The 13,753-nt window shown below is 46.6% G+C and overlaps 1 protein-coding gene and 1 pseudogene across 2 annotated transcripts; one reads left to right on the top strand and one right to left on the bottom strand.

Moving 5' to 3' along the window:
* Positions 1-612: 612 nt before the first annotated feature.
* On the bottom strand, positions 613-1,428 carry LOC310863788 (kelch domain-containing protein 3-like; the record flags this gene model as incomplete). Its single annotated transcript, XM_083772282.1, has 1 exon — positions 613-1,428. The coding sequence occupies one exon, from the start codon at positions 1,426-1,428 to the stop codon at positions 613-615; it is 816 nt and encodes a 271-aa protein (XP_083628408.1).
* A 114-nt stretch (positions 1,429-1,542) lies between these two features.
* LOC310863787 (transmembrane 9 superfamily member 1-like) lies at positions 1,543-11,795 on the top strand (annotated as a pseudogene). Its single transcript, XR_014571056.1, has 6 exons — positions 1,543-1,643; positions 3,103-3,440; positions 7,040-7,225; positions 9,141-9,414; positions 10,775-10,893; positions 11,235-11,795. The product of XR_014571056.1 is annotated as a transmembrane 9 superfamily member 1-like (transcript).
* The last annotated feature ends 1,958 nt before the right edge of the window (positions 11,796-13,753 follow it).

The raw sequence follows: 13,753 nt of genomic DNA, 5'->3' as shown, positions 1-13,753 counted from the left end.
GCGTCTCCCTATAGGGAGGTCCTCGAGGCACGTCCCACTGGGAAAGTAAGTACATTTACTGTGCTGTACTGTGCTTAAGTACAATTTTGAGGTATTTGTACTACACTTGCGTATTTACAATTCCCAGTATTTCTACTCCACTACATCTCAGAGGGAAATATTGTACACTTTTACTCCACTATATTAAATTGAAAACTTTAGCTAATTGTTACTACTACTTGACTCTAACCCGTGGCGCCACGACTCCCGGGTGTCTGGACTGCAGGGTGGTTCTGGTTTTGTCGAGCACAGGCACACACCCAAAGCCTGGCCGCCTCTTTGTTCGCGACAACAAATGGCCTGTATTCTTCATTAGGCTCCACTCCCTCATCCAGCAGCTGGAAGCGCCTCCTGACCTCCTCCGGATACCTGTCTTGCAGGCAAGGATCGGTTGAGAATGCCTTCCAGTCATATTGGATGGTAGGGCTTGGCTTGGGGACCAACAGAGCTGAACGTGCTGTACGATTCAGCGTTCAGGATGGAGTTCCTCCACTTTCTCCTCACTAGTATGTAGTCCAGCTGACGCAAGATACCTGAGTCTTGGAATATGCTGCATCTCTTGCCTGTTCTCTTTCATGGCAGTTTCCAACGGAAGGTCGTACTCTCAACAGTCATGGTTCTCAGTTCCCACCGGATGTCGTGTGGGAGTTCAGACTGATTCAGACCGTACTGAATAACCGCTAGTTTACAGAACGTCTTCAGTCTAGGACTGGAGTCTAGGATCCACAGGTCTCCTTGCATGGTGTATTTGAACTCTCCAAAGAAGACAATACGATCTCCCACCATGCAAAAGCGAACATTACGAATCTGGGACGGGCCGTTCCCCTTGGGCGTAACCTTGGTCCAGGAAAAGGTCTCTGGGTTGAATTTCCACAGGCCACCTGCTTCCCAGATGCGGCCACCAGTTGTGTACAGCTCTCCGTTGTAGGCAAAGGCTAAATTAGACAAGCTTAATCTTACTGGAAGATTTGGTGCAGGAGTGCTCAGCCAGAGGTCTGTCTCTGTGTCAAACACTCTGATGTAGTTGGGCTCTGTGGCCACACATACAAACATCTTTGTCCCGATGATGGTGGCAGATTGGCTGTGTGAGGCAGGAGGGGAAGTGCCTCTGGTGTTAATCAAAGACCAGACCATCGTGTTGGTGTCCAACTTGAACATGTCATTAGAGCAAGTCCACTCCTTGTAGCCTCCATAGATAAACATGACATTTCCTAAGGCACAGGCCGAGTGGCCATGCCTCCACTCTGGGACGCTCCCAGACACCATGGGTTTGGACCAGCTGTGGGTGTCTACGTCAAACGCGTAAAGCACATCTCTGTAAGGGCGTCTCCCTCCCCAGACGTAGACGCTGTGTCCTATCAGCACAGCTCTGTGGCCATCGGATCTCATGATCTTCCCCCTGCAAAGAAACCCCAGTCCGGTTCCAGTTGTCACTGTGCTCAATACTCTCCAGCGTAAAGACACTGTGTTGAAGACACACGTACCGATGCAGGACCAGTCGCCATGCATAGTGATGTAACCGCCCCGTGTAAAGACGTACAGATCATCCTCGACTGCTGCTACAGCAGCGGCTGTGAATACGTCCAAAGGTCCTACATCCACATGTACCGTCCAGTGAAACATTTCTCACAACGCCAATCTGTCTGGATCTGTTATATTCACCGCTGGACAACAACACCCGAGTCCTAAGGTGCGCTTGTATCACTTATATTGCTTCAGTGGAACACATGTCACGCAATGCTTGGCCTATCGACACAGCCCACGATGAAAAGAAGCAGACAGTGTGTTCAGCTTAGAGTTCTCATTTTCTGCCCGAACCCGACCCGGCCCGGCCCGACATTTTAGGGCCGGGCCGGGCCCAAAAAATATGCTAATTAGACGGGCCGGGCCGGGCCTCGGGCTCTGTGATTTTCCGTGATTTTTTATTTTTCTTCTTTTTTCAAAAATGTTATTATAATAAAAATAGCAATTCTGTTATTTGTGTAATGTGTAGGTTATACAGCCTACAAGTATGTATTTATTATGAAGAGGGCTGCGCTATGGCGATTCACTTGTGACAGGAGGAAGACGGAGGAGTGGAGGCGGGGGGCTTGGAATGGATTAACGGTGGGGTGGTTGTTTAATGTTTATACCGCTGGCTGGCCTCTGTTTTGCGGCGCACCAAATGAGCTTCTGCTTCAGTTCATAATGCTAAATGTTTTATAAATCAATCGGATTATCAAACGATAGACTGCAACATGACAAAAACAGTTGCACTGAGCCATCTCGTTAAACCCAGCTGGCTGCGATGAATAACCTAATCATTAGACCTAATCAACGTCATAGTCACCAACCGATCCAGATAATTCTGTAGTGTATGATCTGACCACGCAATGCAGGCTACAGGCTATTTGATTTACAAAATGATTAGTATTATAACCGCCGTCGCTCAGTGCGGCAGCGGCGCTCCTCGTTATATGTGCCCGATTTAAAATAACAGAGCTGTCTCTAAGCTCTAAGCTCGAGACACGCCATGAGCGGGTGCATGGATATATATGTAAGCTATGTTTGTTCTTTTGGACACCAAACGGGGACGATACTTGGGGTCTTGGACATAGCTTCACTTCAGAGGAAACGGGGAGCTACTCACCAGTCACCACCACTGGAAATGGAATCCATTAGAATGATATGGAAATGGTAGGCTACATTAACAGTCTAACGTGAGCTACATAAATCCTTTATTTCGGCGATAAGTCCATTGAACTCCGTTCTCACTCTCACACAGACACACACTGAAAGAAAAAAAAGAACGCCACTTTAATGCATGGCCAGCGCAGCAGCACGCGCCGTCAGCGCATGCTGCTGCGCTGGCCATGAATTAAAGTGGGGTTCTTTTTTTTCTTTGTCGGGCTTTATAGGGCTTCGGGTCTAACATTATGGTATTTTTTAGGGCCGGGCCGGGCTTCGGGCTGACCCAGTTAGGGCCGGGCCGGGCCGGGCTTCGGGCTGACCCAGTTAGGGCCGGGCCGGGCCGGGCTTCAAATTTCGGGCCCGATGAGAACTCTAGTAACTTCAGCTACACAGCTATCCTGGCCGGAGACGCCGGGTGAAACTAGACGCAGGGGACCACCAGCGGCCCCTGAGGGGGTACCAGGTCAACCGGTGGTCAGGGGACCACCAGCGGCCCCTGAGGGGGTACCAGGTCAACCGGTGGTCAGGGGACCACCAGCGGCCCCTGAGGGGGTACCAGGTCAACCGGTGGTCAGGGGACCACCAGCGGCCCCTGAGGGGGTACCAGGTCAACCGGTGGTCAGGGGACCACCAGCGGCCCCTGAGGGGGTACCAGGTCAACCGGTGGTCAGGGGACCACCAGCGGCCCCTGAGGGGGTTCCAGGTTAACAACCTGAGCGACATAAACGGAGGTCTCTGTTCTATCAGATAGTTACGCTCAGGACGGAGATTAATCACAGGATGGAACTTTAATGATATCACAACCGAGCGCACCGCTCCACAGGCGTCTGATGGGCAATATTCGATGGCATTTCCAGTTGGGATGTCATCCAAAGTGGTCCCCCTTCATTTTAGTGGATGAGATCGTCAAAATTCTAAAAAAAAAAGTGTTCGAGCCCATTTATTAAGATTCGAGTGCCAAACCATAATGAGCGAACATTCAAACTCCCAAATGTTCGGGGGAAAGTCTTAAGGTGGTTGCACACAGGACACGTTTTTTCGGAAAACCGCTAAAAATCATAACAAGTGTGCAGGGACCTTTAGAGTCCACAGAAGGGAACCTTTCAAGCCTGTTTTCTCAACTCGCTGTTTCTCTGAAAGACATTTCTCTATAAGACATATGTCCAAAACTGGTGGGTCAAACTGAAAAACCAATATGTCAATTTGAAGCTATGATTCCCGGCTTTTGAAAGTCAAAGTCGTACGATTTGTCACACACGTTACCGCAGTGAAATTTGTTCTGCATTTGACCCATCTGTTGGAGCGGTGAGCTGCAGCCAAGGAGCGGTGAGCTGCAGCGTGCGCCGCGCTCGGGAATCATTTGATTAGTAGATTTGACCCCCCCAATCCAACCCTTTGATGCTGAGTGCCAAGCAGGGTCCCATTTTTACAGTCTTTGGTATGACCCGGCCGGGGATCGAACCCCCGACCTCCCATTTTCAGGGCGGACACTCTAACCACAAGGCCACATGACATGAAAGAAAACGAAAATGAAAACTAATTCAATGACTTAGCCGTGGTCCCTCCCTCCCAAACATCTCTGTTTCTCACCACAGTCCTCCCACACCATAAAAGCATGAGCCACTAATTAATAGCAATTACCTACAATCCGAGTCAACGCACATGCACGCGAGGCGGCTGCTGAAACCCGACAAATTAAGCAACGCGGCCGGCGCTTAAGTGGCTTAACTAAGTGATGCAATTAAATTCCAGTCCGACCGACACGCGCGCGCAGGTGTTTCAATGATCACGCAGATCGGGTCAAATGTGCGGCTAATAAATATTTGTCTTTTGCCACGTGTCTGCACAGATGAGGGAGACGTGTACTCACATGTGTGTCAGTCCATACATGTGTGTGTGTGTGTGTGTGCGCGCGTGTCATGCCGCAGTTTAATCATGAGTGTTAGAAATGAAATGTAATCACAGTATGCGTGATCCTTAAGCCGTGGCCAGGAACGGTACAATTGTTGCTCTGCGTTGCTTCCTCCCTCCCAAACATCTATGCTTCTCATCACAGCCCTCCCATATCATAGAAACATGAGCCACTAATTAATAGCAATCACTAATTGAGCAATACTCAACAATCCGAGTCTACGCACATCCTCTGCGCACACGGGGGGCTGCTGATCCCCGACAAATTAAGCAACACGGAGCAGAGCCCTCCGCAGCACCCTGTATCCCTATTCACCCCGATTCACTCTCTCTCTCTCTCTCTCTCTCTCTCTCTCTCTCTCTCTCTCTCTCTCTCTCTCTCTCTCTCTCTCTGAGGCGTGGGAGAATCCGTCGTAAGCCAGCGATGGATTAAGTACCGTAATTTCCGGACTATAAGGCGCACCTGAATATAAGCCGCACCAGCCAAATTCAGGGAAAATCCCAAATATGTACGTATACAAGCTGCACCGTACTATAAGCCGCAGGTGGCCCCCTAGTGGCCGTTACGTTAGCTCAGAGCCTTAGATGGCTCTGCAAAAATCCATAGATTAGCCGCACCTCTGTATAAGCCGCAGGGTTCAAATCATGGGTAAAAAGTCGCGGCTTATAGTCCGGAAATTACGGTACTCACTTGTGTTTTTTGTACTACAATATACTGCGATGTAGGAGTACAAGGTTACACGTAAAAGACCCGAGGATTCAGAATGTATACTCGAGTGAAAGTACAAAAGTATTGTGGTCGGAATGCACTTATAAAGTACGAAAAGTAAAAGTACGCATTATGAAGAATGTCCCGTTTCAGGGTTTCCAAATTAATAAAAACATGTTTTAAAAAAAAATAGCAGATCTACAAGCTATCAGTGCGTCGAAACGCGACGCACTGTGAGCCTGTAGATCTGATATTTTCAAATGGCCCGAAATGTACATATAGGGCTGAAGTGTTTAATGTATGTTTTGTCATCAAAATCTACAAAGTAACTAGAAACTAAAGTACAATAATTGTAATGTAAAAGTACAATATTTGCCTCTGAGATGTATAGTGGAGTAGAAGTAAAAAAGTATTGGAAATTGGAAATACTCCAAGTAAAGTACAGATACCTCAACATTGTCCATACAATAAGCACAGTATAAAGTACATGTACTTTATAGTTACTTTCCAACACAAAAAAAGCTCTGATTTAAAAGACACAGAGGATCACATTCCAGTCAGTCAAACAATGGACTTTATATCTCTGGCTGTGGAATAACGTTGCATTGTGACGAGTTCTGTCCCGACACCAGAAGGTGTTAGCAGTTTAGCTGTTGAAAAATTGCAGATCTACAAGATCATAGCGTGGCATGGCGACAGTCCATGTGACGCAAATCTTTGAATTTATATATTCTGTCAGAGCGAACGTTTTGAACTCATATCTTTGCTTCTGGGGGGTCCCTGGAACAACATATTTTCAGATGGGGGTCGGCGGCCAATTACATATGATTTTATGGGTCCTTGACATGAAATAGTTTGAAAACCACTGATATAGAAACATGGGATTTTCAGAAAACTGTCAGGAATTAGAAGACATTTGTAGAATCGTCCTCAGGTCTAAACGGTTTAACCCATTCTGACCTGAGATCAGATTCTAAAAATGTCTTCTACATCCTGACAGTTTTCTGAAAAAGCTATGTTTCTATGTCAGTCGTTCTTCCATTTAAAAAAATAGCAGACCTACAAGCTCGTAGCGCGCCACTCGGTGGCGCGCCATTTCTGCTCCTCATCCGTCTCTCCCGCAAAATATGAACGCTTTTTGGATCATATATCGTATAAATGAAAACGATCGGGATGTGAGGTCACTTTGTAAAGTCAACTATTTTTAGGAAAGTGTTTCCGGTTCATGGCTTTCAGAGTAAAAGCGATCAGACAACTCTGGCACCCCAGAGCTTCTATTTTGAAGCACTTCCGGCACTAAATGTGTTAAGGCACAGTTGAACAATGTTGATTGTTTCTTTCACTTTCCACTGCTGACATTGCAGTTTTCTCCTATATGCATTAGACAAAGTGAACAGGCGACAAGGCCTGGTTTATTCTCCAGTGAATAAATCTATTCAAAACGTATGTAAATAATCAACTTCCTACACAGGGGGTTACATGTTACACTTTCTTTGTTAAAGGTGCTGTAAGTGATATGTATAGCAATACTTTTTGTGAGATTAGGATTAGGATTAAGGTTGGGTACAGTGACAACTGGCCAGTTACAGCAGGTTTTGTTTAAGTGGTGTAGGATGAATAAAGAAATGCATTTGGAACACATTGAGAAGTTTTGATTCTTCTGATGAATGACCCCATTGCTGTCCTGCAACCACGGTTTCCTTTCCATAGGGATCATCGTCATGGCGTTGCTGGGAATGTTCAACATGCATCGCCACGGCGCCATCAACTCGGCGGCCATCGTCCTGTATGCGCTGACCAGCTGTGTGTCCGGCTACGTTTCATGCAGCTTCTACACGCAGATCCACGGCCAGCGGTGGGTGTGGAACATCATTCTCACCTCGTCTCTCTTCTCTGGTGAGTACGGTCTCACTGAAAAAAAAGCATGTCATGGGCCCAGGCCGTAGCGTAACGGTCTGGGCACCGGACTGGTAATCCAGTCGCAGTGTGCCGCGGGTTCGACTCCCGGACCCGACACGGCCTTTACTGCGTGTCATCCCCCCATCTCTCTCCCGTTTCCTGTCAGCCTACTGTCTGTCCCTTCAAAAATCAATAAAAGGCGTAAGCCGCAAAAAAATATCTTAAAAAAAAAAAAATAAAAAAAAAAAAGCATGTCATGCTCATTTCCCTATTTCTTTATTTACCTTTTTATTTAACCACACATTAAACCCCATTACCTTGTTTTGGGAACGTCATTATTATATAAGCAAATGGCAGATCTACACTACAATATGAGCTCACAAGGCGTTGTGGTATTTAGGGCATGTGTTTAAAAAGGGTAAATTGTGGAACATGTGTTACAGCAGAACCCTGTTTTAACCGTTCATACATTTACCCAACAGGCCAACACACAACATACTAGCAGGTACCAATGGCTGTCGGAAAGAGAACCTTGTGAACCATGACTGTGATCATGAATGATACTGAGCCCTTGTGTTTTTCGACCTTCACCGCGGGAGACGCTTCGTCTCGCTCGCTGCTTTAATTACGTCGGTATAATGTTATTTTAGTCTCCAACACTGTCCTCCCAACTTAAGGTGCCGCTGTAAGTCACTGTTTGTTAACCTCTGAACTTATATGGTTCACTTCCCATTCGTCATACTTCCTGGGAATTCCCAGGAAGTGTGAGTGGCCACGTCAGCTAAGTAGACCTCCCCGGCAATAGGGGTCGCCAATATTACCATTTTATTAGCCTATGAACCCAAAATGAATTTTTTCCTATGTCATTCTTGTTTTGTTTTGCCAGCCCTATATAATGTATTCCCGGATATTGTCCGGGGGAGAAATTTTCACGATGCTGTCTTGTAAAGTCCGTTCTGCTCCCCAGAACATATAATGGCTAATATAATCTTTTGAAAATTATGCTGACTGTGTGCGGACTCCCCTCAATCCGTCATGTCTTGGTATTTTTCCTGCAGTAAGTAATTCTACTCTTTTCCTTCTTAAGTATTGTATTGCAGCTGTTACCCTAAAGTATTTATCTGTAAAAGGTTCATTTATATAGTATTATAGTTTATCAGTTGAACCTTATAACATTGAATATAAAGTTTAAATATGCTCCTGGTCTAAAAAGGTTTTACAACCCTTTAATCCGTTACAATATATATATATATTAATTTGGAATTGAGTACTTTTACTTGAGTACATTACAAGCCTCTCCTGCTACGGGAGTATCAACGATTTATTAGCCTGGAATTCAAAGGTTATCTAGGCAAATATGCATAGCCACTTTAACCGCGTAGCTACCAAATGCAGCTAGGAGGCTGCATCCCTCAACAATTACCCTATGGCTATTAGACATTAGCATGTCAATTTTGAGGGTCTTTTTATGTATCAAGAAATTTTCAGTATTACTCGGCTATTACTGGTTTATTTAAACGGTGACCTTTATGCTTTCCATACAGTATACTACAGTAATATTCACTTCAAGCTAGGACTCGTGCCATAAATCTAAACCAAAGATGGCTAAACTCTCCAAGCCCACAGGAGTCTTAACAAATGCAGAAATATGACACCCCCCCCCCCCCAACCTGCGTTTCAACAATAGTCAGTCAGTCAGTAAGTAAACCATCTCCTCCTGAGAGTAGACTTACATTCATTTGTTTAAAGAAACTAATAGTTCTAGCTCCCTCTGTAGCTCCCTCTAGCCCCTGTATGACACCATTCAGCAAATTAATAATTTCATCTAGGTTTGTTTGCTTTTGCTGCCTGTGACCATTGAACTACATTGCATTGCTGTATTTGCTTACATTGTAGTCATGTATGCCAACAGCTCCGTCGTTCCTGACATGGAGTGTGGTGAACTCTGTCCACTGGTGGAGTGGCTCCACACAGGCCTTGCCGGCCACCACTGTGCTCCTGCTGCTGGGCGCCTGGGTCCTGGTGGGCTTCCCTCTCACCATCATCGGGGGTATCGTGGGCAAGAACCGGGCCGGCAGCTTCCAGGCGCCCTGCCGGACCCGCAACATCCCCCGACAGATCCCCAGCCAGCCCTGGTACAAGCACACGGCTGTCCACATGGCCATCGGCGGTTTCCTGCCATTCAGGTGGGTAGTGGTTATGTAAAAAGGCGGTAGCTGACCTGACTACTTAGCGGTAACCACATTAATCCTAGTGTCTTTATTTTGTTGTGAGCTCGTAGATTTGTCGCTATTTGTTGAACGAAAAACGATATAAGTGGTTAATGCAGTGTCCCCGTTTCCATTCTGGTTCGACTCATCTCCCCTCTTTGCCCCAGTCTTTTCTACACCGTCCTGTTTAAATAAAGCCAAAACTAAACACTGTACAATATTTACAAAAAACAAAGAAAGCCACTGAAATCTAGAAACCACATGTTACTACTGTTTTTGTTTTATTTTTTTCTCCTGAATACGTTTTTGTAGTTTTTGATTAAGTGCAGGGATGACAGGATATCAAACACAGGTCTCCAGCTGGGTTTGACCCAGGGACATTGTGATATTGTGGTTTGACACGATTCGATGTGGACCCGTCGCAGTCCCGCCCCCTGGCCCAGGAAATAATTCCCCATTCATTTTTCTCATAGACATTTCAAAAAGTATTTATTTAAAGACCTTTAAAGCCATGGACAAAGCCAACTCGGATCGTGACAAATCATGACGACAAACACAATATTTTGGGCCGAACAAAATAATTACAAAGAAAAACAACAAAGGTGTTGTACCCTGCCCTTTTTTTTCTTCTTTCTGATTATTTGTTCGGCCGAAAATATTGTGTTTGTTGTCATGATTTGTCATGATCCTAGTTGGCTTTGATCGAGTCTTACAGATCTTTAAATAAATACTTTTTGAAATGTCTATGGGAAAAATGCATGGGGAATTATTTAGTGGGCCAGTTGTCGTCATGAAAGGGGGCGGGACTGCGATGCTCTATTGCATTGATGTTAAAATAGTCTTAGTGCTGAGTCATCATGACTCATGAACAAATACCAACTAGGCTTGTCAGTTGTGTATGAAATAAATTGACAAAGATGACAGCATTTTCTTGGTTTTAGTTAGTTTTGTAAACACTACAGTGTCAGTTTTCTTTTTTTTTATTAGCTAAAATGTTGTTTTTTGTCATTGCCTTTGAATGGTTCTCTGTTTGTCACGCTTCCTCAATCTGTCTCTTCCTCTGTATCCTCTCACTCCTTTGTCTCGTCTCTGTTGAAGATTTAATTGTACTGTGGAGCTAACTATCAAATGTAGACGGATCATGAGTTGTTTTGTGTTGTATTGTTGTGTTGGATGAATGTTGTATGTAAATGTATGTAATAATATGAAAGAAATATTGTATTGTAATGTAATGATATGTTTAAGACCCCAGGAAGAATAGCTGCTGTGTTTCACAGTAAGCTAATGGGGATCTAATAAATAATTCAAAATCAAAATCTCTCAATCCCTCCTCCAGTGCCATCTCCGTGGAGCTCTACTACATCTTCGCCACAGTGTGGGGTCGTGAGCACTACACCCTCTACGAGTCTACGACATCCTGCTGTGCGTCTTCGCCATCCTGCTGACGGTGGGCGCGTGCATCTCATAGTTATATATCTATAGAGAAGACACCCGAGTTCTCCTTCCATCCACTTGCATTAAGTTGCTCAAAAGCGCATGAGGCGGATTCACTCCTCCTTCCTGGTAGGAACAGAGTGCATTCTGGGACGGATTGCAATGGTGAGTGGCCCCAAACACATGAACGCGCTGCCGTTGAACGCGCACGAGCGTCGTCCGTCGTGAACGTGTACAATGTTAGTCAACGGACAGCGCGTTCATGTGTTTGGGGCCAGGCTGCAATACCTTCATTCGGCCACTATGTCCATTTCGCCTCAAGATTTCCTCTGGGTGCCTTCTCTATTCATATATACTCTAAGGTGCATCTCCGTGGCGCTCACCTACTTCCTCCTGTCGGGCGAGGACTACCGCTGGTGGTGGCGGAGCGTGCTGAGCACAGCGTCCACCGGACTCTTCATATTCATCTACTCCGTCTTCTACTACCGCAACCGCTCGTCCATGAGCGGCCTGGTGCAGAGCGCCGAGTTCTTTGGCTACTCGCTGCTCACGGCTCTGGTGTTCTCGCTCATGCTGGGCACGGTGTCCTTTTGGGCTTCGCTGGCGTTCATACGCTACATCTACCGCAGCCTCAAGATGGACTAGAAGAGAGAGAGCAAGGCCACAGATGTGTATGTGTGTGCAGAAGGGTTTGTGCATTACGCGTACAGTAGGTACGCGTTGCGGGCACACTGTACAATACAATGCAGTCACACACTTTGTAACGTGCATTGCCTCATGCCATATACACACATTAGCCTGGGCACCATTTCATTTAGGGTATATGATCCTGTCGGGAGCGGATGATATCGTTACGTCATGTTGTAGTATTGTTTTGTAGTCGACAGGCAGGAACAACAGGCGGCAACTTCCTTTTCCCTCAAACCAATAAAAGCTACAGGCTACGAGAGCTTTTATTGAGAAAAATCGGTTTGAGGGAAAAGGAAGTTGCCGCCTGTTGTTCCTGCCTGTCGACTACAAAACAATACTACAACATGACGTAACGATATCATCCGCTCCCGACAGGATCATACAGACTTAAGAAACAGAGACCAGGCTTTCCTCCGAGGTGGTGGAAAGCCTGGTGAGGCGAGGTTATACACACAGACAAGTCACTTTCTCCTATCTCGGTTGCGCACACACACACACACACACACACACACACACACACACACACACACACACACACACACACACACACACACACACACACACACACACACACACACACACACACACACACCCTGTAGGGGTGGATGGCAGGAGAAACAGGGGCCTTTTAACCTTGATTTGGCAGGACCTAATAAAGAGACTATACTGTACAAGCTGTTATGGTTGGGAGTTGATGAATGAACAATCGAAGGGCTGCTGTGGGACGGGACAAGGTTATATATTTAACGATGCAGCTTGTGGTGCTGCAGGCAGTGCTGCAGATGGGACTGCAGGCAGTGCTGCAGGAAACAGGTCTGCAGCGGCCGGAGCTGGAGCTGGGGCTGCAGGAGCAGGGGCTGCAGAAACCAGGACTGTAGCGGATGGAGCTGGAGCTGCAGGATCTGGGGCTGCAGGAGCAGGAGACGTGGAGGATGCTGGAGACGGCACCCCAGTAGACACTGCACATCCAGGAGACGAGGAGGATCCAGGAGACATGGAGGGTGCTGCAGGATCTACAGGCAGGGTAGAGGGCGGAGAGCTGGGCAGTAGGGTGGTTTGAATGCCGGGTAGTGGGGTGCTGGGCAGTGAAGACCACTGGGGGTGTAAGGAGCCATGGCGACCACGCCTTCTCCTGGCAGGCCCACGGTTCCCCACACAGAGGGCCAAGCGAGACCCTTCATAAGGGTCCTGGGCTCGAGCTGGCTCAGAGTACACTGGGATTTTAGCAGTCTTGCAAAAATATGAAAATAAATCCAAAGGCTGGTTCTTTTGTTGATCTGGGACAGGGCAGACAGATGAAAAGCTCACTACTCCAACTCTAATTGACTGGGTAGTTGACTGGGAAGCATGGGTGGTTTCAAAGTCCTTGAGCCTCTCACAGACCACATTCAGGTGGGGGACAAAATAGCTTACCCACGGCCTCTCCTTAAACCACTGCTGCTGGATAGAGATCTCCTCTTGGAGTGCAGCATGCAATGTAGGGGGTGAGGCCATGAAATGAGCAACCACGTTTTCAAAGTCCTCCACCTTTTGGTGAAAAAGTCTTCGCTCTGCTGGGTTCATATTTTAGGTCAGAACATACTGTCACGGTGGCAGAATGACTGAACCCAAATGCAGAGGGAAGTTCAAAATAAACTTATTTATTGAAGCACAAGGCAGTTGACAAACAAAAGACTGTAACTTCAAGCTCAGGAAAATCCAAAATGCAACAAAGTCCAGAAAAAGGCAAACCTTAAAGACTGAGAACAAGGATTTCCAGGTACAGAGGAACACTGAGATGAGCACCGGACACTGATTTATGTTCTGACAGTTAGTTAGATGAGAGTGGAACCAGGTGTGTAACTAGGACTGAGGGCTGCAATGGGAAGTGGGAGTGGCCGAAGTGGAAAGACAGACACAACTGGGCAGAGGGAGAGATACAGAAAGAGGGGAATAAACAGGCAGAGGGCCAAACCATGACACATTCTGGAGTGGAAGGAAATGAGCAAGTAGACATGCGCGTGCCTTTAAGCAAAAGTGAAGTCAAACCAATTATCAGGAAATATACACAGGCAGTAAGGCAGGAGACGTATTGGCAGGAGACGTATTGGGATGATGGGGAGGTTGGAAGACACCTTTATAACATTCAGAGGCAGGTTGGTACTGAGAGGGTGGTGGGCTGGAGCAGGAGGGAGGAGAGTATTATTGCTCG

This window comes from Protomyctophum parallelum, assembly GCF_964188405.1.
Source record: "Protomyctophum parallelum genome assembly, chromosome: 8".
Classification (NCBI taxonomy): domain Eukaryota; kingdom Metazoa; phylum Chordata; class Actinopteri; order Myctophiformes; family Myctophidae; genus Protomyctophum; species Protomyctophum parallelum.
Note: the sequence above shows the minus strand (reverse complement) of the source record. Positions and strands in the feature narration are given on the sequence as shown.